Source organism: Equus przewalskii, chromosome 8 (genome assembly GCF_037783145.1).
Source record: "Equus przewalskii isolate Varuska chromosome 8, EquPr2, whole genome shotgun sequence".
NCBI lineage: Eukaryota > Metazoa > Chordata > Mammalia > Perissodactyla > Equidae > Equus > Equus przewalskii.
This window is the reverse complement of record NC_091838.1, coordinates 47,131,328-47,156,345: the sequence shown is the minus strand read 5'-3', so window position 1 is coordinate 47,156,345 and position 25,018 is coordinate 47,131,328. Positions and strand designations below refer to the sequence as shown.

Sequence of the window (25,018 nt, the reverse complement as noted above, 5' to 3'; positions counted from 1 at the left end):
CAGATAATTTGGATATATTTAATAGATAATGGAGGAGGCTGTGAAGATTTTTGGACAGGAAAGTGTAATAATTAAAACACTATTTAGGAAAATTACTCGAGATATAGTATGCAAGATAGAGAGGGGCAAAGCTGTAATTAAGAGAATAATTGAGAAAAACTATTGTAATAGTTCATATGATAAGTAAAAAAGATAACCATTCTTGCTATATCATTACACTTGCCACTATTCTACTTAGCATTTCAAATTCCTGTCTTTCAGTCTGTATATAAATTGTTTCAGGGTTTTTACTTAACTTCTTTCCAATTTAATAATCCATATCCCTTATTTTAAAAAGTTGAGAAGTATATAAACATGTAATCAAGTAGAAAAATATCACCTTAACCCACCACTAAGAGGCAACCACTGGTAACATTCTGACATATCTCCTTCTCATATTTTTCTATGCATTTGTTCTTATTGTTAAAATCATTATATATATGTATATATATATATATATATATATATATAATAAAAAATGCTTTTCTAATTGATATGTGGTGGCACTTCCCTTTTCTATGTCAAAATTTAAAGGTCCCATAATAATTCATCTTACACATATGCCAGATTTTACTTAACTATTTCCTTAAAAGTGAGTATATTGGTTTTTAACTTTTTGATAGTATAAATACAATTTTGATAAATATTTTTGTGCATAAACCTTTGTTTTAATTTGGATTGTTTCCTGAGAGTGGATTACTAGTAGGAGATTTACTGGTTCAAAGGCTATGACCATTTTAATAGCTTTGATGCTTCATATCAAATTGCTTTCTAGAAATGAAGGATCAATCCCACTGCACCTTCAGTGCGTAAGAGTGTTGTTTCACTTGCCCTTTCTAAACAAACTGTAACGTGTATGCCATGTGCCATATAACAGCAGAGGCAAATGCTTGACAAATTTATCAGTTTGAACAGTTTTGCCAACACAGAATATTTCCTTGCCTCCATAAGTCTGCTTTTAAATTTTTAAAATTGTGACTGTGGCAAAAGGAATGTGCTGTTTCTCCAGAGACATGTGCACACATGCATTATCTAAATGGATATGGAAAGAGTGGTAACTGAGTAAGAATTACAGTCTAGTTAATGGAACTGACAACTGGCTGGAATTATCATAAGATAGGTAGATACTCAAAACCCGTTACTTTCCCTTTAGACAAGAGGAAAAATGATCAGATCTCACTTAAAACATTTTTACATTAAAAAGAGAACTGGAGAACTTTCTGTTTACATAGGCCCACAACGAGTACAAAAAAAATATTTTACTGTTATGTGGTGAGTACGGGTTGATTATATTAGTGTTAGGTTTAAACTATTACCTGTCATTTCTTAACTTGTGAAACATTTTACCAAGTTTCAAGTGATAGGAATACCACTTAGATCAGAGGGAAAAAATTTTAATATCAAACCTTTAGTCTCTTGAATTTTGTTAATTGAGAGATCTTAAAGCAGGGGTTAGCAAACAATTGCTTGTGGGCCAAATTTGGTGCACTGCTTATTTTTGTATAGCCTGTGAGCTAAGAACGGCTTTTATATGCTTAAATGGCTAAAAGAAATCAAAAGAAGATTACTATTTCATGACATGTGAAAATTACTGAAATTCAAATTTCATTGTCTATAAAGTTATTTTATTTTTATTATTTTTAAAATACAGTGGGAAGTCTTTTTTTAAAAAATTTTTTTTAAAGATTGGCACCTGAGCTAACATCTGTTGCCAGTCTTGTCTTTTTTTTTCCTTCTTCCCAAAGCCCACCAGTACATAGTTGTATATTCTAGCTGTAGATCCTTCTGGTTGTGCTATGTGGGATGCTGTCTCAACACGGCCTGATGAGCAGAGCCATGTCTGCACCCAGGATCTGAACTGGCGAAACCCTGGGCCATCGATGCAGAGTCCAAACTTACCCCCTCGGCCACGGGGCCGGCCCCTGTCTATGAAGTTCTACTGGGACACAGTTGCACTCATTCATGATGGCTGCTTGTGTGCAGAGTGGAACAGCTGTGAGAGAGACTGTAAGTCCCTAAAAGCCTCAAATATCTGCTCTCTGGCCCTACACAGAAAAAGGATGCCAACCTCTGCGTTAAAGGAATGTATGACATATTTTTCTTCACTAAATCTGATTTCTTTAATGACTATTTCCCAGATACTCAGCTGCTCTACAAAATTAATTCTTACCCTGTTACATTTTGCACTTTTAAATATCTGCCATTTTTCACGAGCTTATGGAACTTCCTATTATATCCATTTTGGAGAACTATTTTCTTGTTTTCTATATGGGCTCTGCCTAGAGCCCATTTTCACCTTGCTTGATGATTTGATTACAAAAATTAAGTCACTGGTAGGTAGAATTCTGCAACTCTAAAAAAAATGCATAATCTACGAATTGTGCATGCTTTGAGGGTAAAAGCAAATGTAATTCCTTACATACAAGTTAGAGGCATTCCTATTTCAAGCAGTTTAATTAGCCAACAGTGCTCTCTATTAACCAGAAAGTTAACTTGAACAGCCTGTAAACAAATCCTACTAGTTGATGGAAGTGTCACTATGTTTGGTTTGGCTAAATTAAATAAAACTTCCCTGACTCTGAGCTGCACATACTGCCCATATTCTGGGGAAAGATTCCATAAACTCAAATTTCCAGTCTTTAGATTCAACTTCAGATAATGTGAAGCACTTCTTTGAAGACCAGTCCCTTGCTGGTTATTGTTCTCATCCAACCTGATCTTAAGTCTACTGAATTGGAATATTTAAGAACTCTTTGTCGTGGCATATATGACTGTGTAGCTGAATATGTTCAATTATTGCCTAGGAAATAGTTTTGTTCTCCCTTTGTTTGTTTAGGCAAGCAACTGTTGTGGGATATCCAGCATTTGAAGTGATTCTACCTCAGAGCATGTGTTAGAAACTATAAGGAGAGTTTATAACTTTTCAATTCTAAAAGATTTTTCAGCTTTGGATTTCTGGAATTGGTTGTGTCCATGTTTCTTCCCATCCTGTTGGGACTTACTGTTGTTAGCAACCTCCTGTGTGGTTCTAAGATATGTTGACCTCTTTGAAACCTTTCCAGGTGTCATTGCCACTTTCTTGATCTCTGCAATATAAGCTACATTGTTTAGTGGAGTTAAGTTCTATGAACTTTAGAAATCCTCCCTGAGACTATGAATTGACTAACACCCAAGGTAGCATAAACACGCAGACACAAATGTTCCTAAAGCCCAGCCTGCTGGGCAGTGCAGGATATGACTTGGAGTCTGGAAAAAAGAACAGTTTGCTCACTTGTGAGTCTATGACTACCTCCAGGTGCAGTTTGAAGCTAAGTGGCTAGTTTTTTGATCCTTAGATGTAACCTCTCATTAGAACACAGCAGAATTTGCAATTGTGGATACAAGGAATTCCACAAAGACCCTCTGGGCCCATTAAGACTCTGGCTTCAGAAGGTTCTGAAACACACTTCCTTCAGCATATGTAGCTATAGTAAAGAGACACTGTTTTTTACAAATTTGACCTAAGTTTTAGCCTAAAGAATATAATGACTACAGTTCATCTTAAAACTTATATCCAGAGGATGCAATTACAGATTAAAAAGAAAAAAATAAAGTTTAACAGATACCTTTCTTATGTTTCTAGTTTGTCATTAAAATGTTCTTATTGTTTTTGGTAATATAGTTAAGGCTTTGCAAGGGTTCATACTTGGACTCAGAATCTCATATCAGTCTAGGTTTAAATGTGGAGTATTATATTAGTGATTTCTCAGCCCTTCTCTCAAAACCTCATGGGTTGGCTATTCTTACAGACAAATCAAGCTGCCAAAACCTAGGAGAGTTTGACAATGTTGTGGAAATAACACTATATTGAGAATCAGAAGATACAGAATTCAGTCTCAACTCTACCAGTATCTTAGCTTAACATTTCTATTTGTCTCCTTATCTATAAAATATGCACAACAAATAATACAAATCACACAGGGATATTGTGAAAACAAAACTAGTAGTAATACAAAAAGACCTTGAAAAAGTGAAAAAGAGTATAAATATGAAGGGTGTTGTGGTGGCAGTGCTCGTCCATTCTTTCCTGTTGATCTCCTTCCCACTCAGAAACTGTATGTCTACAACATGAAGACTACTGTTCCTCCACACCCCTAAGCCAGCTGTGCTTATGATCACTCTTCCCATCTTGGCTCCAGTGTCCAGGGAATCTTGAGGGTCACTGAGGGCCATGTAGTCTATGCATCTTAAAATGACTGTGAGGGGAGTTAAGCTTCCTCAGCTTTGCTTTCTTTTGCTAAGGTCTTATGTGTGAATGGGTGAGGTGGCTACAGGCACAGTGTATGATTACACCTTAGAGCAGCTTCTCAGAGGTTTCTTTCCTGTCACTAACAGTTCATTGCTGGGAATGCAATTACCATGGACACATTTCAAAGATCTGAAAGGCTATACAAGTATTAATACAGGTTGTCTCTGGGTGGTTGGAATTATAGGTGGTCTTTTTTTTTTTTTTTTTGGTCTGTATATTTGTAGGTTCTCACTTTTGCAATTAAAAAGAAAAAATAACAAAGAAAAACTTAATTTTGAAACAAACAAACAGCCCTTTAACTATGTTAGAAGGGGCATACAACCAAACGACTTAACAACTCTCTAACATGGAAATTTCTCAAGAGGAAAATTAGAAAATAAGGGCAAGTCATTTACTCCAGAAATATGACTGCAATATTATATAAAAGAGAAATTTTTGTAAGAACTTTTATTAAAAAAGGATTTATGTAGTTTTAATGTCCTGTCAGATTAACTAGAATTAAATAAATATACCTAAATAAGAAGAATTGCACTGTATCTACTTTTCCAAATTTTTTACTAATCGTGTGGCAATACGATGGAAAAAGCAAGTAAAAAATCAGAATCTAGCTATGGAAAAAAAAGAAAGACAAGAGGGAGTCTGAGGGTATAACATATTCTGAAGCTGGTCAATAGAGCGGATGGGAAAACTTGTTCTCTAATCTAATGACTTTCTTATAATCACAAGCAGACAGTAGTTTCCTTATTACCCAGAGTTTTAGAAATACATTATTCTTGAGAATACTTCCTAGGATTTCTTTCACTCATTTGAGACCACAACTTTGTATTTAATTCGTATTATTCCTGCCGGGCACATCCCTCTAATCATTCCCATCTAAAGTGACAGGAAAATGGAATTATATTACTTGGAAAACACACATCCTTTGGTATATCTTTTCCCAGTGCTCCTTTGGGCATATCTTGTCATTGTAATCACATCATCACAGATCTTGAGCTGTCCCTGACTTTGAATTTCCAGCAGCTAGTAGTACCTGCCTGGCACAGAGTATGTACACAGAAAAAATCTGAAAAAACGAATGAATAATACCCAACACATAATGCTTACAGTACATCAAGCACTATTCTAGTGCCTTATATGTATTAACTCATTTAGTTGTCACAACCCTAAGAAACAGGTACTATTATCATCCCCATTTTGAAGAGAAACTGAAGCACAGAAAGCAAAGCAAACTTACACAGAGCCAGAATCCAAGCCTATGTACTTGGACTTTAGAGTCCAACCTCATAACCAGCACACCATGTAGCCTCAACAGCACCCAAGCTACACAGGAGAATGTTCCCTTTCAAGAAAGGCATGGGTGCACTGTGTTTCTATCTCTAAACATTTCTGGGTTTCTGTCAGATGTAGCTACACTGTGTGGTTCCTTGGGAGACTTAAAAAGAGAAATAACTGGACACAGGCACACAAATGCAGAATAACTGAATCCCCAATCTTAACAATTGCTGTGTTTGTAAGGCTGTTTCTTTTATACCTGTGGGGATTTGTGCGAGCGCCAGCTGTACTGGTGACCGTGGAGACTCGCCAGCAGAATATTTTCATCAGTATCCACCTGGCCAAACCGCAGTGTCTCCTGTGTGTCATTACAGATCACAAAATGGCTGAAGACCAACTCCTCTACCTCAGGGCATTTGTTCTGAAAGAAAAAGAATATGAAAGCCAATGTGCATCAGATTAATTGCAAGATGTTTGGCAGCTGTCTGCCCAGTGGCGATTGTTACAACAGAGAAACACACTAAAAGATCTGTTGTCATTAGCTCTGGTATACAAACTATTCTATACTTCCAGGATAAGCACAGAAAATACCTTAAAGAGATCTGAAATGTTCCAAGAATATGTTTTGATTTATACTCCTGCAAAATAAATCACACACATGGAAGAGTAAAAGAACAATGAGATCCCTCAAACTTTTAACATTTTAAAATGAATTAACATGCTACAAAGAATGCTGTACTGGGTAGTGCATGTTTTTGAGCAGAGTACTGGAGGCTAGAATTACCATGTTCCCGGTCTTCTAAACTCAACAATCAGGACCAATTACCAAAGCCACAGCTTGTACCCTACAGAAAGTAAGGATCACTTAGGTAATACATCCCCAGATCCCTTAAGGGGGAGGGGGTGTGTGTGTAAATCTGCTCAGGGAGAGATGTAAATAAAACCATAACTTTCCCTCTATTGTTAAGAAGCTGAACACAGAAAACAGATCAACTGCAGAGTCAGTGTAAGCCAAGTTGCAGTTTTCAAGAGAAATAATGTTAGTTGAAAAACGGTTGTTGGTGTCTATTTCAGCTAATAGTCATCAAGCAGCTAATGTCTTCCGTTAATCTGCTAAAGCTCAACAAATTAGTAATACATTCTTGTGTTGATATCTCCTTCTCTACTTAATGGTGTCTCCATCGGCTGCTGTTATATCAAAACACTGGCAAGTGACAGAGCATTTCTGTGCTTACTCTTTTATCACTCTGGTTAGGTTATGACTTAAAAATCGATAAACATATTTGTGGTAAACTAAATGAATAGCTAAATAAACGATTAACTTGAGAATGCAAGAAAAAAAATCTTAATTAGCCAATCAATTGGCAGACAATGGGAGGTAATATGCAAGTGATGCTTCTCCAGTTGGCTTCCACTTGGCTGTGGATCTAAATAATGCAATGCCTCACTCCATTGTTAGCCATTTTACTGAGGGGAGGGAGAATAAAAGGAACTATCACTTATGAGCATGGTAATTTAAGTGATTATGAGGCCTGAAGCCAAGAAGTCTATGGATGAACATACCTAGACCAACACCAGACTTAGAACCTCATCTAGAACAGTTATCTCGGGAGGCAGAATTTGCTTCTAATTTATCAGAAGGCCTCCAAAGTGGGTGGGAAGTGCTCCGTGGTTGAAGTTGGGATAGAGACCTTGAAAGACTTCATTTTTCCAGCATCCCATGAGGACTTCTAAACCCTCTCTCTATCATCCATCTATTCTCGTCAAACCTCTCTATTCTCACAGAGCGGAACCTTGCACGCTAATCACAAGCGTCTCTGGCCAAGTGAGACCAAAGCAATTATAGCCAACAATTACCTGTTGTCTAACATAATCGTCTCTGTTGTGGCTTTTAATCATGAGCTGAATTCAAAACTTGACTGCCGGCAGGTTTTAGAAGTTCTGCCTGATCTGGCCCCTGCCACATCTTGAGCCACTCTCCACCTGCTCACCACACTCCGGCTCTGCCAGCCTTTTTCAGCTCCTCCAATACTACACTGGCCCCTTTCAACTCATCCAATACATCAAACTCTTTCCTGCCTCAGTGCCTTTCCTCTGATTGGACCTCTTTTCATCCATGCCTGACTAATTTCTTTCTACTCTGTTTTCAGTTCACTTCCTCAGAGTAGCCTTCTGAGATCCTCCCCAGACAAGGTTAGGTGCCCCTATTTTATGCTCACATAACACTTTATATTTCACCTTCACAGCACTATCCCTACTGGGACTAAGTAATTATTTATATGATTATGGGTTCAGTATTGTCTCCGTCATTAGACTCTGTGCTGCATAAAGGCAGGAACCAGGTATGTGTTATTTACAACTTGAATCTCCAGTAATCAGCATAATGCCTGATGTGTAACTACTCAATAAACACTTAGGAAATAAATAAATGAGTAAATTTAATTTTTAAAATTATAACTGTAATATATGTTCACAGTAGAAAAATTAGAAAGTACTGAAAGCATGGACTTTATTTTTTAAAAGTCTCTAATTTTACACTGTGAGATAACTGCTATTAAGACATTTTGGTGAATTTTCTTCCAACAATTTTTCTCTTGTGAGTATCCTGCCTGTTCTTATTGTAGTCTATCCTATTGAATTCTATCTTATATATCTTATATATTTAAAGGTTTGTAAACCTTCAATCAAATTGGAGTCACAGCATATAATTAGTTTTGATGAAATTTTTCCATTAGTATTATATAATCAACATAGACTGCTCTTCTTATAAACATTTTTCTCTCCTATAGGTCCAAGAATACAAACGTGAAGAAGGGGATACGATTCCAAACTCCCACTTAGATAGACATCCTGAGATTAAAATTCAGTTTTCATAATGAATTGGGATCAATCTGCTGGTAACACAGAGGTTAAGTTACCAGATGGGGCTTGAGTAGAAAAAAAAATCGTATTACTTTCTTCAACTCTAAAAATTGACCTTTAATAAATGATGAGGGTTTTAGGAAAAAATGTAAATGAAAGAACACAAGGGGGTTGTTTACATTTTTCTGAAGAATACTCAAAGTCCTCAGGGAACTGTTTCCCTCCTGCTCCTTCATCTGTGGAGTTCATTAGAACTGTTGTAAGTTTAAGCATTTCTTGGAATGTCTAAATGTTGCTATACTATAAAAAAATTCATACACATATTATATGACATCATGTAGGCTAAACCTCAGAAAGCTCACTCAGATTTGTAATTAAAGGACGGCTTATTTAAATTTAAGATTCATGCTGAGTGTTGCAATTAAACATATATATCATTTTGGTGTAAGATAAAACACATGAGCATAACCTTGATTTTTAAGTAAAAATTTCCATTAAATGCTATTTTGTCCAAATGTGGGAATGTGACATAGAAATATAAAGCAAACTGTAAGAGCCATCTTGGGTCCTTAATCTGGTTTCACAAAACATTAATCATTTACAAAAGAGAGAAAAAAGTCTATAGCCAGAAAAATCAGACAATGATGAAGGCTCTGTCAATCTTGAACTCGTGACCTAAAGGTGAAAGGCCAAACTGTTTTATGCTTCAACTGTCTGCTCCATTCACACTGAATACAAATGACTTGTCTCAGATGTGAACCCAATAAAAAGTATGTGGAGAACTCAAATAACTTATCCTGCTTATTAAATTCATATTTCTCATTGGGAACAATTTTACTGTATATGAGCATTATACACACAATAAAATCCAAGCTTGGAAAACTAAGCTTCTCCTCTAAAGGGGATAAACCACATTCAGAACATCTTAGAAACAAGAACTTAATAACATTCTGTAAGCCCACTGTAATGTTAAATGTCCTCTAATTTCAAAGTAGTGCATTTTTGTATTTACTTTAGAATACATAGGGTTAGATGCCTACTACATTAAAACTTGGTGGCAAGTACCCTTGACATGGGAGGAAACAAGAAAATTACAGCAACAATTACAGAAGTATATCCTCTTGTGGCTCATGTTAACATTGCCAAATCCCTGTATAAATCAGAACCAACTATTCATAGAATGTACCTGTCAGCAATATGCTACGTGACATATGGCTCTACTTAATCAAATATACAATTCCATTTTTAAAAAAACTTAGAATATTCCTTCAAGGCACTGTGTTAGCCAGTCAGTCATTCACACTCTGATGTGGTTAAAACATTTAAATATTTATGCACCGTATTTTATTTATATGTATAGCTGTGTCTAAGAGAATACTTTTACCCTGGGAGGAAACTGGTATTTCTGAAGGCCATTTTGCAGTAGTTGCTACACATGAGTCCTCTTATAATGGCCCTGATACCAGGACAAAAATATCCTGGGCTTAAGTGCTCTATCAATGACTCTTTTATATTTTCTAGGTTTGTTTTTTATTAAATGCATTGTCCAAAATATGACAAAAAACAGAAATTGGAGCCATGGAGGTTTTTTTCACATTGCTATTCAAACCAGCTGCAAAGATTTAGATCACACTAGCTCTTATTCTACGCATGTCCTTTGCAACAAGAAAACCATGGAATGCCCTTAAAAAAGAATTTTAAAATATAAAACAGATGTGTTATCTTTTTTCCCTTTGCTATTGCAGTGCCATGTTAGGTAATTAATTCCTTAGTCTAGTATAGGTCTTCACGCATATAAAGAAAAGAGTTTATTCCCATAAAAATTCCTCAGTTAGAGAATCCAAGCCCCTCCTCCACTCCACTGCCACTGTCCCCACATGAGGTCAGTGTGGGATGAAGGACCATTTCTCTTGGTGAGCCAGCCAGCTTCACACAAATGCATGTAACACACACAACATGTGGGGAAAGGTCTTGGCTTAAATAGCAACACAATACTATGGAAATACACTATTCTACTGAAAATCATTAAGGGAAGCAGAAGTGATTTGTTGTTAAATCTCTGAGCATATTATTATCCAAACATTCTGTGAAATTATTTTCATGACAGTGTACATGGACAGGTTCCTCATTTTAAATATGCTGTTCAGCATAGACTTATATTTCATCTCTTTTTTGATATGGTTAATTTCTGACAAGAGATAAAAGTAAAAAATTATTAATCAAGAGTCTTTAACTGATTAAAAAAATTCATTATCAAGTGCTTTTTAGTGAATCACAATGGCAGAATGGTAGTAAGGGGAAAGACTAAGACGATATGTGCTCACATATTTCCTCTCACTGCTTTTTCTCTTTGAAAAGACGAAATGCTTATTTTCAGAAAGGCTCACATAGGTTCTTCGTTTCTGCAGCGGATGCTTAGACAATCCGATCCATAGCTAAGTTCAAGCTTTGGCAAACTAAAGCCATAATACTTGGAAAAAATTTCTGGGAATATGTTACTTTCCACACAGATGTGGTACATTAGTCACAAAAATGTGGGCATGATCTCCAATGCCTGTGTAGAGAACCCATATTCTCCAAAGTTTTTAAAAATAACATGCATCACTTCGCCAAAACAGAGAAGGTCCCAAATATTATGGTGCCCATCAAATTCTTCATTCCCTCACCTTTTTGTTTGTGCTTAACTTATTACTAGAAGTGATAACATAGAGTGCCTAGTAAAAGATCACACGCAGACAAACTGTAAACCATTCTAGAATGTTCATACCTGTTGCCAAGCTTGTATTGCAGTGTTTAGAGAATGAACTACGTGTTGCCCAAAGTTTACAAATACAGACTCAACCATGATGGTGCAGTCAAGCAGCTTTTCTACTGCATCGCTGGAAACCGCAATCTGTCCAAAGATGCTGAAGGGTTTCACCATGCTTTGCATTGTAAGATTTCTGCATTCCAGAAGTTTACAGTCTGCTTGAGCTGAGAATCGGATCTCCTGACAGACAGAACTATTATTCCACTGTCGAAGATACATGTGTGGTTCTCTGAAGGAAATAATCATGTATTCCAGTTCAGATGGCATATTTTTATCAGAAATAAATGGCTGTAGGTGTTGCGGTGGAGCTGTTGAGAAAACAAAAGGAAAACAGCAATTGAGATGAGCCAATACTTTATGGAAATAAAGAGATGACATTTAAATCATTAAACTTTTTGGTTACTGAATTTGATATTTGCTGTTTAATAAATTCAAACATTCTCTTTAAGATATTACAATATCTGAATCACCATTTTACATTTGCAAACAAAACTGTTTTGTTCAGTCAGCAGGTCTCTTAAACATATATTGTCCAAAGGTTACATTCACTTTCACAGACAAAAATTTGATCACAGGAGACAACATATAAAATGACGAGGAGGTAAATATCTAAGGAGAGTTTTATAGAAGTGCTCTGTATCTACCAACCAAATCACAAAAACAAAAACATGACTCAAATAGAGTTAGAAAAAAGCAGGTTAAACTCCATTTTTGCTGAAAAGGCAAGATGCTTAACAGCAGCTGTGTTTAGTTTTAATCTGATTTTTTTCCCTTTTTCCATTACGTGTAGGTTGAAAACCTAATACCTGAATCAAAACGTATTAACTAGAAAAGGCTCAGCACAGACTTTTAGGAATGATTTTTCATGTAACATTAGTAAATTCATAAAAGGCTACTCTTGGTGTGTGGAACAATTTAATCTTCTACCTTACAAACTTGTAAAAATGCTAGTCCTTTAAATTATTGGCAAATTTGCCTATCTTTAGTAGAAGGTAGTCGTACTTTTGAAATCAGGTAATATCAACTACTTTTGGAATCTATTGCCATTAATGTGATGGCTCAGAATACAGAACAAAAACAGACACATTTCTTTCAAAAAGATCATAATTGGAACAACAGTAAAACCTGCAATTTTGTAACTTCCTTGAAAATTCTCATTGGGAAGCATGTAGAATCATGTCAGTTCAATACAACTGGTAACCCATATAATAAGTCCACAGCATGGTTCAAAAATAAGGGGTGCATCTGTTATACGAAATCAACTTGTGAATAACTTTGCCAGTGCTCGTTGTTACAGGAAATGAATGCTGCTTCTAAAAATTTCCACGGCCATATGGGTGTGAGTGGTGATTAGTAGTGAAGGAGCTTTGGGTGGGGAAAGTGATTAGCAACCATGGAACTTTGAGACATCACTAATATTGTAAAACACAGAATAGAAACCCCTCCAAGCCTTTTTACTTCCTGAAATTAAATTATCTGGGTAAAAATTGATGAATTGTGTCTGAGAACACTCAAGACAAAACACTAAGTATTAAGTGGACGTTATTTTGATACTAAAATAAAGAGTACCTGTGCCTAGTTGGTCAAGGTGATGACAAAGATGAAACTCCAGGTGAGCAAACTGGAAGGAAATGCAAAGAGATGGGACAAACCATGGGGTAAAACAGGAGTCGACTCTGGTACAGGCAGCCAGGGCTGTGGGAGTTACAAGTTGGTCACAAGCGCTTTGAGAACCAGATTCACTTGCAGAACTATGGGAAATAAATAATAAAAGAAGTTCAATAACCTGAATTTCCCAATATATAAGTGAAATCTCTTTCTATAAGAGTTTTTAAAGCTGGCACCCACAATCCTATAGTCAATATGTTATCATCAAATCTTCTATATTTACTCACATAAACTAGTTGTTTTTAAAAATTAGGTTCATGTTGATTGTTTTCTATAAGTTATTAGCAGAAAAATTTTGAAAGATTCCTCAAACCCCAAGCCATGTTGACCTACCTCCAACCCAATTTTCTTCCACCCACATCTCACGTACAGACAACTTGTTCTCATATCAGTTTAAGACCAACACAATTCAGAGCATGATTCTGCTGGTCAAAAAACTCAATACTTTCAGCGTCACCGTAAATGTTTCACTTTTGTTTTACTTCTCCAGATTGTCCATATCCATATTTCCATATGAATTGGTCAATACTCTTTATGAACGCCCAGTGAATACTGTACGAGGTGCCATAAAAGTTATGACCATGTCCAGAAGAACCAAGGTCCCATGGGCAATTACACTGCATAGGTCCTCTTTTCACTTGCCCACCCTCTTAACACCATTTTATACAATATCTGATTAAATGGAATAATGAAGGAATTCACAGGAGGGGGGAAGTTTGTACCTGGTGGCTACTGGTGTGCATGAGAAACATGCTACCTAGTTTCCTTGCTTCAGTGCTAGTAGAAGCATGAGAGCTGGGGATTGGGAGGGGGCAAGGTATATATCCTGGTGACTATAGATCACTGAACAAATGCTGCCCTATTTCCCCTCAGCATCCTTCACCCTCTTCTTTCCAAATCTGAAATTTGCTCTGACTCCCAAATCCTTGAGGAGCCTAGAGAAGAAACACTGTAATTTACAGTACCATAGGGAGAACTATGACAGGAAAAACTAAAGAAATAAATCCTAGGTTTTCACAGAACTCACAGTCTAACTGGTGATATAAAATATGTAGACATTTAGAAACATTATAAAACAGAACAACCACGCAGGAATAGGAAAATTGGAAGGGCTGCCAGAGGGGAAACATTAAGAGGTACTCAGAATGGTGTGGGGTGAATCATGGGAGGTTCTCACAGTGCGAATCTTCAGCTGAGTTTAGAAAGAAGTTGTGAAAAGGCTGGTGAAAATGAAAGCTAGGAGCATTCCAACATGTTTACTGAGTGTTTAACTTGAAAGAGTTTAGTTTTGTGGTAGTATTTACTGCAATGTTAGTAAATCTCCATCACATACAAAGAAAACACAAACTCTGGTGCAGTATGTTATTGACTAAACGCTATGTGCAAAACTGCAGCTAAGCATAGTCTTAAAACTTTCTATAAATGGACATACTAATCCAAATAGCTTTCTAGGAATTTCTGTGGAGTTACAAATAAAAGATTTCATTGGCAAGGTAAAAGTTAAAGCTTGCATTTATTCAGAAAGAGCAAAATGTATTAGTTGCACATGTGTTTTACACATATGAATTCTTTTTCTTATACTACTTTAAGAAGTTGTTAGAAATATGGTACAGTGTTAGTCAAGATGTTATTAAAAAGCCAGGTAAGGGTTCTATGAGATCAGTTCTAAAACAGCGAGTACAAAATTTGAGGTATTTATCTGAAGCATTTTTCTTGCCAACTACGATTTTTGACACTCTTGAGAGTTTCCAAAATTTATTTTTCTCTCTCTTGAGAGTAGCAGATACCATATCATATTAAAAAAGGTTGCTAAAACATCATGAGTTTGTGCTGCCAACTTTATTTGTAACAAATAGATTAATTCTTCATTTTTCCTAAATTAAATGCACAAATAAAAGGTTAAAAAGAGTATTTTTAGGTATATATAGTAACTCCCAACATACTCAAGTGGTCAGCAATACTCTTTCAATCTTGAAATCCTGACTACAATGGTTAGTAGGTTAATCCATATTTAAAAATTTAGACTTTTATATAAAAACTGGAGTTATATCAAAATAAAAATTCCTTAAATACAAAAGTAACATGGTATATATAATCTGACTATCCTTAAACTATCTTTTGAATCACTAAAATTACAGAGTTTAAAAAATTTTTTATTATTTTTTTTTACGGGAAGCTTAGCCCTGAGCTAATATCTGTTGCCAAACTTCCTATTTTTGCCTGAGGAAGATTGTCACTCAGCTAACATCTGTGCCAATCTTCCTCTATTTATGTGGGATGCCGCCACAGCATGGCTTGATGAGCAGTGCTAGGTCTGTGCCTGGGATCTGAACCTATGAACCCTGGCTGCCTAAGCAGAGCACATGAACTTAACCACTATGCCACCGGGCTGGCCCCCAAATTATAGTTTTTTGATACTTAACTTAATTTGATCATCATTAGATACTACAAAAGTAGTATACATATGTTTACCTTTTACATAAGGATTAAAAAGATCTAATTGGATTAGAGCTAAACAGTCATAAATATGAGAGTGATGACTCTGCTAGGGACACTTATGGAAGCTGCATGTGTGTAATTTCCTCACTTAAGTACAATGGAGTTTGCTTTGATTGAGATATCAAAAGGAAAAACATAATTTATGAGATGTGCATTAAGCAGAAAGAGGAAAGTAAAAATGGCTCCTAGGAGCAACACCTGTCAAATAGCAGTACACAGAACTCAAGATTCAGTAGTTAGGTCACATATCAATAAGTTCCTAATAGAAATTCAAATTTTTAGAATAGTGGAAATATCCTGAAAAGTGGAAAGTATGGCAGGAGTTTTACATATCCATACTTTCATTTTACCTAAAGCATACTTATCAAATGTCCTGAGTCAACTGCAGAGAGGTATCAATTCTTAAAACAAGGAGTGTTTTAGTTAGTCTAGATCTTGATTGACCCATAGGCTTTACAGGGACCCAGGCATAATGCTTAAAGATTCACCCCCGGATGTCATTCTGTGGTGAACTCCTAAAGCACTGCAGGTATTCAACAAGGATCTGACTTGTTGATGAAGGCTTGAGTTTTTCTCTGGACTCTTCTGTGGTAATAAGAGTTTTATAATATAGTATAGCATACCATAGAGATTAAGCAGAGGATGACTAGGGTGAGAGAACCAGAAGAAAACACTTGCACTGCTCTCACTTATATTGCAATCGTGGGCAGGTTATTTCATCTGGCTAAATATTAGTTTTCTCATCTGTAAAATGAGTATAGTAATTGGACCTATTTTTTGAGTATTAAATGAGATACTGCAAACAATCTGCTTAGCACAATGTCTAGCACTCCATAATAAAATCCCATCCCTCTTTTTCTGGCTGGCAAACAGAATACACCATACTGGTTACATAATTTACGTTAATTGTTGGTGATTACCTTTAGCACCCAAGAGGGACTTCACAATATCGCACTGACTCTCACCTCAGGGTGGCATTGTCTCTCGGCACTGGTTCACCTAAACTCTCTCCTGCCTAGTAAACAACGCTGCTTTGTCCACCCTGGGAGAGTGCCGTGCGGGTGAACAGACTGGCAAGACGGTGCGCCTGCTGCACCAAGTTCTCTCAACTTTTTAATTAATTAATTAATTATTTTAAAGATTTTATTTTTCCTTTTTCTCCCCAAAGCCCCCAGTACATAGTTGCATATTTTTAGTTGTGGATCCTTCTAGTTGTGGCACGTGGGATGCTGCCTCAGCGTGGCTTGATGAGTGGTGCCATGCCCACGCCCAGGATCCGAACTGGCAAAACCCTGGGCCACCGCAGCAGAACGCATGAACTTAATCACTTGGCCACGGGCCGGCCTCTGTCTTAACTTTTTAGAATCACCATTTTGTAAATGTTTTAACTCTAACCCCAAATAAGAAATAGACTTTTATCGTAATCTAGTACACACACTAAACGGGGCAGGGGTTACTGTAAATATGACACACTCTGATATTTTAAAAATTGTGGTAAAATATACATAAAATAAAATTTGCTATTTTAACCCATTACAAGTGTAGAGTTCAGTGGCATTAAGTACACTTAACAGTGTTGTGCAACTATCAACACAATTGATCTCCGGAATTTTTTTATCTTTCCAAACTGAAACTCCATACCCATTAAACAATAACTCCCCGTTCCCCTCTCGCTCGGCCCCTGGCAACCACCATTCTGCTTTGCCTCTATAAATTTGGCTACTCTTGGTATCTCATGTAAGTGGAGTTACACAATATTTGTCCTTTTCACACTGATAATTTCTATTTTTTTAAAAAAAATTCTAGCTGCAACTTGCTACATTGATATCATGACCCACTAATGGGTTGCAATCTGAGGTTTAAAAAACAGGCTTAAGTGGGCCCTCAGGTAAAACACTCCTTTATATATGACTTTAAAAAACAGAGACAGAGAAGGAGAAATCTCCCATGGTTCAGAGAATAAGTGCCATAACAAAGAGACTTCATTAATACCATCAGCCTAGAACTTTAGGTGAGACTTGAGGAAGGCTCAGTACTTTGGGGAATGTGTATGGGGAGAAGGACCACCTGGCAAAAGACTAACTCTCTGGAGGGGTTGTTCTATAGAGTTCAATCACCAACTAAAAGGAAACAGTAAGAGGCTTCAAAAAGACACTTGGGGAAAAACACAAGAATCCCTTCTACCCTAGGGGGAGAAGGCAAAAACTCACATTTAGCCCTAGGAAAGAATTTTCTGGATAAATCCTGGATTATATCATTGTATGACTAGAAAGATAGGTGACAAAGTGGTTCCAAATGTCAAGATTTCTATCTGAATGGTTTATGAAAGTCAAAAGATTTTAAAAAATGGTACCCAACAAATTTGGGTACATCTAAAAGTGCAGATCCCAGTATTCAAATGGAGGGGAACAATATCTGGAGGCCAGAATCACCTTCTGGTAAGAGAAGGTTCAACCAGTGAGAGAAAAGAAAGATGGTCCAGGGACTTGACCATCACAACGCTCTTTATCTGATCCCTCCACTGTCTCTAGACGCAAGAATCAAGGCTTTGGGAAATGAAAAGTGTCTGCTCTTCAAAAAAAAGCTGTGGACCACTGTCTCAAAGACAACCAAATATGAGCAATGACTCCTTTTATAGCATCTTTAGGGAGTAGGAGAAATTTTTTTTTTTTGGCACATACAAAGATGAAACTACTCCAAAAAACTCACCAGGGTTTCAAATTTCATTGTATGAAGAAAAAGCCATATACTCTTAAGCCACTTCTCTTTCCAGGATGCCTTCTTCCACGAACCAGCATTTTGGGGAAGGGGATAAAAAGTCCCTAGAAGCAATCTGCTCTCAGATGTTTAATGTTGTGAGAAAATGATAATGCAATATGGACAACAAACCACTAAAGACTTGGCACAGGCGAATAGAGCTTAGCATTGTCATCAAACCCCTTGTAATAAAGATTAACTGGACATATATATATCAAGATCTGCACAGTAACTATTGTGCTACATGATAATTTGCCTGTAATTTGGGTGACTTTACATAGTCACCTACTTCTGAAGTTAGCCATTTGGGGTGAGGTTAAGAGAGGGAAACAAAGTAGAAAGTTGTTCTGGTATTTCACAAGACATCTGATTGATACCAGACCCAGGGAACCTAGCAGGGTGGCCCGAAGACTGAGGGTTGGGCCCAATACTCTGTTTCCCTTTTTTTCCTCCTAGGGCTAGTCACTGGGTAAGAAACTATAAATTCCAAATACAGTGAGTGCTTGCTGGCTATCTTCTGCCTGCTCTCTAGATCTACTTTCTACCCTTCCCCATTTTCTTCTCTGCCACTGGACAGTGTCAACAAGCTGCTTTGTGCTCTGACCTGTCCTTTGGTTCAGCCAGTGGGAAGTACTCACCAGAGATTAGAAGGTGGGAGGAGAGTGGGGTAAGGATATGTATTCCCCTGGCTCCTTCTTGGCCATATCTCTGTACATTGCTGTGTCCCTTCAGCAAAAGCAGCTACAATTACCCACTCTGAGTTACTTTTGGTAATGGCTCTATCATCTGGCTCCTTCAGGCCTAAGAATGGGATGGTTCCCCAGGCTTCCTAGCCCCAGGGTACTGAACCATCCCTTAACCCTGCCCACACTTTTCTAAATAGTTCTTTCATTAAATTCTTCTCAACTACCCAGTTTGAGTGTGCTGTTTCTTGTCAGGACCTAACTGATAAACGGGGTTTATTTAGGCTTTGGCAATAAGCAATGGGTGGAGGCAAATATACATATGGTGAGACTAAAGATAAATAGCTGAAATGGATATCCTGATCAGGGCTTATATGTTGTATCTCTTGCCTCCAGTCTACTGCACAGCAAACAGAAGTCTCCTATAGGTCAATACTGTTGTAGAAATTAAGCTTGAAGTTACTCAACTTCAAATGCTACCTTCAAAAAAACATAATCATTACCAATCATTCATGTTCATATGATCAAGCAAACCATTAGTTAAAGATGGTAGAAAGTAATTATTACAAATACACAGGGACTGAATTAAAGATAACACACCTGTATGGGATAAACAGGCCAGGGTTTAAGAGAAGACTGAATCTTTTGTCTCCAGTCTTTTCTATTGAAGGCTACCTGCCACCCCTTGGACTAGTTAGCATCCTATTCTTAAGCAAGACCTCAGATTAGAAATCAATTTCTCAAGGCCAAATAGTTACTTGGCGATAAAGCTAGGACTTAAACCTAGGTCTCCTAACTTGAAATTCTCTATTACATAGTGCTTCTATTTACTTACACACAGTGATGCTATTACTACTCAGCTCCCCACACTGTTGCAACTTTATGCCAATTACGGGCAATATGTTCCGTTTGTTTTTTTTAAGATTAAACTTCATGGGACTTAATTTTATGAGCTTTCTTTCAGTAATATATAACAGTCTGATACATATCCTTCTCAAACTAATGAGACGACTAGTTATGATAAGACAATCTCTAATCATAAAAGTGTCAGGTTTTTGTCCAGTTCTAGATTTCTCATGACAGAATATGCTAAAGCTAACTGTAGCAGTTTTCTTTCTGCATGAAATGTTGACATTATCAAATCACTGATGTTTTCTTTCAAGAAATTGGATGAAATTTATTTACTGTCCCTTTTGAAAAATGTCTTAATAGTATTTATTTATGTTGACTTTTAAACCAACTCTTTAAATTTACTTCCATTAATATCAATTTCTACACGAAAAATGACTAATGTCAAACAATTTAAAGCAAGATCAATTGGGAAATATTAGGTAAATGGAAAAATCCCAGGTGAAGACAAAAGATCTGTGATTACAATGTCAAAAGCTTGGTGAAAAATTGCCTGAATTTGATTGTCGGCATAAATTTCCATTCCCTAAAGGTTCCACATTTCTGTAGTGCTAAGCTTACCACAAAAGTAATTTTTATGAATGTTTCAGATTCAGAAGAATTAACTTTGTCTAAAATGCTTCTTTCAATGATGAAAATGTATTCTTTCATAATTAGAATCGAGAAATGATTTCTAACTCGATACTATTAATGAAATTCAGATTTTAAAAAATAAATTTCATTAGCCATAGCTCTATTTTCTGAGATTTCCTGGTTTCTGATTAGGTGATCTATATCAAGAATAGGCAATCTTTCTATCTATCTGCTAACTCATCACAGGATGGGTGTTCTTTTCATTGCTGCATTACATATAGATAAAATCAAGATCCCACTTCTCTAATATATTAATTGTATACTACTAGATAACATACTAGGAAGGTAATTATTTTTAAAGAGTCCAAATGATCTAGAAATAGAATATATAAAGTATAAAACATATTATTAAGCATACAAAGTAATCAACGAAAAAGACTGTGAGGCTACAGGCTAAAATGTTGACAGACGTTATCTCAGTATGGTATGATTATGGGTGGTGTTATTTTCTTTATTTCCCAAATGTTCTCCAATGAACACATATTATTGATAAATAAAAAAAAAAGCATTCACAGCTATTTATAACATACAGTTGGAATCAGAACACAAAATGGTGTGCTATGATTATAACCTTGAAAAGGCATACAATAATGGGCAAACATAAAGGTAACATAGAAAAGAAATAGTTGATTTACAGGATGTTGGAATGGTGGATGTGTTTTTTCTCTTGTTAGTCTGAGAATGCTGTTTGGGGAAAAAAAAGGAGAGATTATATAAAAAGAATAAGATAATGCTAAAGCCAACTCATCAGGAGAATCTGAAGGTAAGACACTGAAAGTGATGGATAGCAAGATGGGCACAGGCCCGCAGTATGCATAATATATGACAAGAGAATATTGTTCTACTGATTGTGATTTAGTATCTTCTAATATCTGGATGTTTGTCTTTTAAAGTTTTCTTTAAACCATGTAAGAAGGAAATATCTCCAAAATTTAGAATGAGATAATTCAATTTATTAACCTTTCTTTAAATGCCCCAGGGCTATCATTACATGTATTGATTACTGTGTCATTAAGAGTCTATTGAGGTGTGTATGGCTCTTTTCTTCTATAGTTTTTGGTTCAGGATGACTGAACTTTTTTTGTGGTTTGTATTTTGCACTTTTTCCTTTTTATATTTATTTATTTATTTATTTTTTTTAGGAAGATTAGCCCTGAGCTAACTACTGCCAGTCCTCCTTCTTTTGCTGAGGAAGCCTGTCCCTGAGCTAACATCCGTACCCATCTTCCTCTACTTTATACGTGGGATGCCTACCACAGCATGGCGTGCCAAGTGGTGCCATGTCCGCACCCAGGATCCGAACCAGCGAACCCCGGGCCGCCGAGAAGGGGAATGTGTGAACTTAACCACTGCACCACTGGGCCGGCCCCCCTCTTTTTATATTTAAGCAGCAAGTTCGTAGTGGGGGCTCACAGGGCCGTATTATGAGTAAAACACAGGACTTTTAGTATACAGACTTTGAAACATGAGCTTCTGTCTTGTTTCCTGGTTATTATCTGTTCAGACAGATGCAGCTACTCGGCAGCGGAGAGAGAGCTAAGTGAGGGTCACTAGATGAGATGACTTGATGACTGTTTCCTAGAACAGTGTCACTATTTCATTTTTCACTAAGTTACCTTTGGTCATCAGCTCCATTTTGACTGCTGTTCAAGACAATTCTCCAAAGATCCGAGGATACTAGTTTCTTCTGGTCATTCACAAGATTGACATCTGGCAATTGCAGTTCACAAACTTTACTTTCAGACAGACTAAATTCTTGAAATGCAACAAAAATCTTCTGGAGTTCATCCCAGTATTCCAAACTACAAGGAATCTATATTAAAATAAAGAAGATTTTAGAAATTGCAAACAGAAACTATGTTCCTATATTTGTTGAAATGCAAATTAAATCTTCATAAAAGTTATAACATTAATTAGACTTTTAAAATGGAATAAGGTTATAAAAGTAGTTTAGAATTTCTTTCCACAGTTATACTCATCCTGTTTACCTACTTTATTTTAAAAGATCCATTCAAAAAAATAAATAAAAACATAAAAGACCGATTCAAGAATAATATGTAAAAACAGTCAGGAAAGTTTGTAAATAAAAGAGAAACAATGGGGAACAAATTCTACCAGGTGTTAAGTGTATTATAAAGCTACTGCAATTAAACGATAAGGTTGGAGTAGTAACACACAAATAGATTAGTAAGACTAGAATAAAAAAATAGTATAAGGGGCCAGCCTGGGGGCACAGCGGTTAAGTTCGCGCGTTCCACTTTGGTGGCCCAGGGTTTGCCGGTTCAGATCCTGGGTGCAAACCTATGTACTGTTTGTCTTGCCATGCTGTGGTGGGCATCCCATATATAAAGTAGAGGAAGAAGGGCACAGATGTTAGCTCAGGGTCAGTCTTCCTCAGCAAAAAAAGAGGAGGATTGGCAGCACATGTTAGCTCAGGGCTAATCGTCCTTAAAAAAAAAAAAAAGTATAAGATCTAAGTACACATAAATTTTAGTATGTTATGAAGGTGGTATTTCAAACAAGTAGGGAAAAGGTGGGAAAAGAGGTTGCAGGAACTGGATAACCATTTGGTAAAATCAAAGTGAGTCCTTACATCATTCCTACATGAAAGTAAATTCCAAAAGGATCAAAACGTTAAAGGCTAAAAACTGAAAGCATAAAAGAAAAAAATCAGTTAATATTTTTATCATAATAGGGCAGCCCTTTCTTTGTATGGCATGAAACCCACGTATGGGAAAAAAAAATCCCACAACTGACAAAATCATATTTAAAAAAAAAAGGAGGGCCAGCCCTTTGGCCTAGTGATTAAGTTTGGCACGCTCTGCTTTGGTGGCCCAGGTTCAGTTCCCAAGCACAGACCTACACCACTTGTCAGCTGTCATGCTGCGGTGGCAACCCACATACAAAATAGAGGACGACTGGCACAGACGTTAGCTCAGGGCCAATCTTCCTCAGCACACACACATACACACAGAAGGAAAATTAGGATAAGACAGGTAACGTTAAATGATAGATCTAGGAATAATTGTTGTGATAGCAGACAGCTCTTAACAAATCAATGAGAAAAAGGTAACCATATAGAAAAATAAGCAAAAACAGTTGTTGGAAGAGGCAATTAGCCATGGACCCTGCATGTCCCTGCATGTTCCTGCTAGGTAAGCAAAGGATGCAGGGCTCTGAAAGCTGTTAACTGGGGCCATTTCTCAGGTTGTGTTTGCAGAGAGCAGCCTTGAGGGATGAGGTCCCTCCAGGACAAAGAGCAGACTTGCTCTAAAAGAGGTGGATTTGACAAGCTCTATGTTCCTCAGCTGTGTCATTTCCCCTGGAGGCCCTTCTGCATCACCTCATGGGACCTGGGAGCAAGAGGAACCAATGCAAACATGATGCCCATGCTGCTTGCCTTGCCATGAGCAATAACGTTTTTTGTTTCTGAACCAAGAGTCTTATGTCTTCTGCCAGTGCCCATGAAATGCTAACAGGCTAATTTATTAGTTTCCAAAAGGTAAAATCCCAGACTCCGACAACAATTAGTTCAGAAAAGAAATATAACCAGACAGTAAACATGAAAAGATCTTCAACTTCACTAAAACAAAGAAATTCAAATTAAAGCAATAATGTAGTATTTTTGTTTATTAATCTAGCAGTTTTAAAAGACTGACAATTCCAATTTCTGTATAGGTGTGGGAAAAAGCATGTTTACCCAATATTTTTGGAGGGTAATTTGGCACTATCTATTGAATGCTTGGAAGTATACATCTAAGAATGTTTTACAGAGATTCCAATGCCAGTGTGTGTGTGTTTGTGCATATTTACTTCAGCAAGAAATTGGTAACAACTCAAATATCCATCAATAGGGGATCAGTTAAATACAGCATGCAGATCTATAGAATGGACTATTGTACAACCATTAAAACGAATAAGGAATAGCTATATATACTAACACAAAAGACAACCAAAATTTATTACTAAATTTAAAAACGTAAGCTTTAAAATAGAACATGTGAGCTGATCCCATTTGTCTTAAAAAGAAAAAAAAAAAAAAAGACTGGGCTCAGAGGCATCTGCTTTTTTGGGAAGCATTCCCCAATTACCATCCTTAAAGCTTATCCCTGCCTCTCTTGTGTCACTTCCATATCTAATAAATTCCTCTATCGTAGAACTAATTACACTTTGCAATTGCTTATTTACATGTTTGCCTCCTTTAGCTGACCCAGAGGTCCCTGAGGCAAAAATGGCACATTATTCTTAGCATCGCACACAGTTTTAGGGACATAATAAGATCTTGATAAAAAGCTCCCTGAATGAATAGATTTCTCCTTAACTCTTCTTTCCTAAAAAAGTGATTCTTAATCTTTCAATGGGAATAAATTTTACCTCCACCTATAACAAAGTTTCTTTTCTTTAAACAGGGACTTGAACATCCATATGTAGAGAGATGCTAGATAGAAGAAAGGGGAACAAAATGGACATGCATAAGAGGCTAACAGTGTGATGAAATAAAAGCATATGTTCTGGTTAGTGATAAGGACAAGTAACACATAATATTCCACTTTTGGCCACATTTCTTGAAATTCTCTCTCTTCTTGCTTTCTATGATAT

General features: G+C 36.7%; 1 protein-coding gene across 6 annotated transcripts in view; it reads right to left on the bottom strand.

Moving 5' to 3' along the window:
- The window catches only part of VPS13B (vacuolar protein sorting 13 homolog B), a 777,317-nt gene that overhangs the window by 79,197 nt on the left and 673,102 nt on the right, over window positions 1–25,018 (bottom strand). For all 6 annotated transcript variants that reach the window (XM_070631834.1, XM_070631835.1, XM_070631830.1 and 3 more), the window contains exons 40-43: window positions 22,036–22,232; window positions 12,840–13,021; window positions 11,229–11,578; window positions 5,859–6,020 (exon numbers count right to left, since the gene is read on the bottom strand). In XM_070631834.1, coding sequence (XP_070487935.1) covers window positions 5,859–6,020; window positions 11,229–11,578; window positions 12,840–13,021; window positions 22,036–22,232 — 891 coding nt within the window. The remainder of the gene's footprint in view (window positions 1–5,858; window positions 6,021–11,228; window positions 11,579–12,839; window positions 13,022–22,035; window positions 22,233–25,018) is intronic.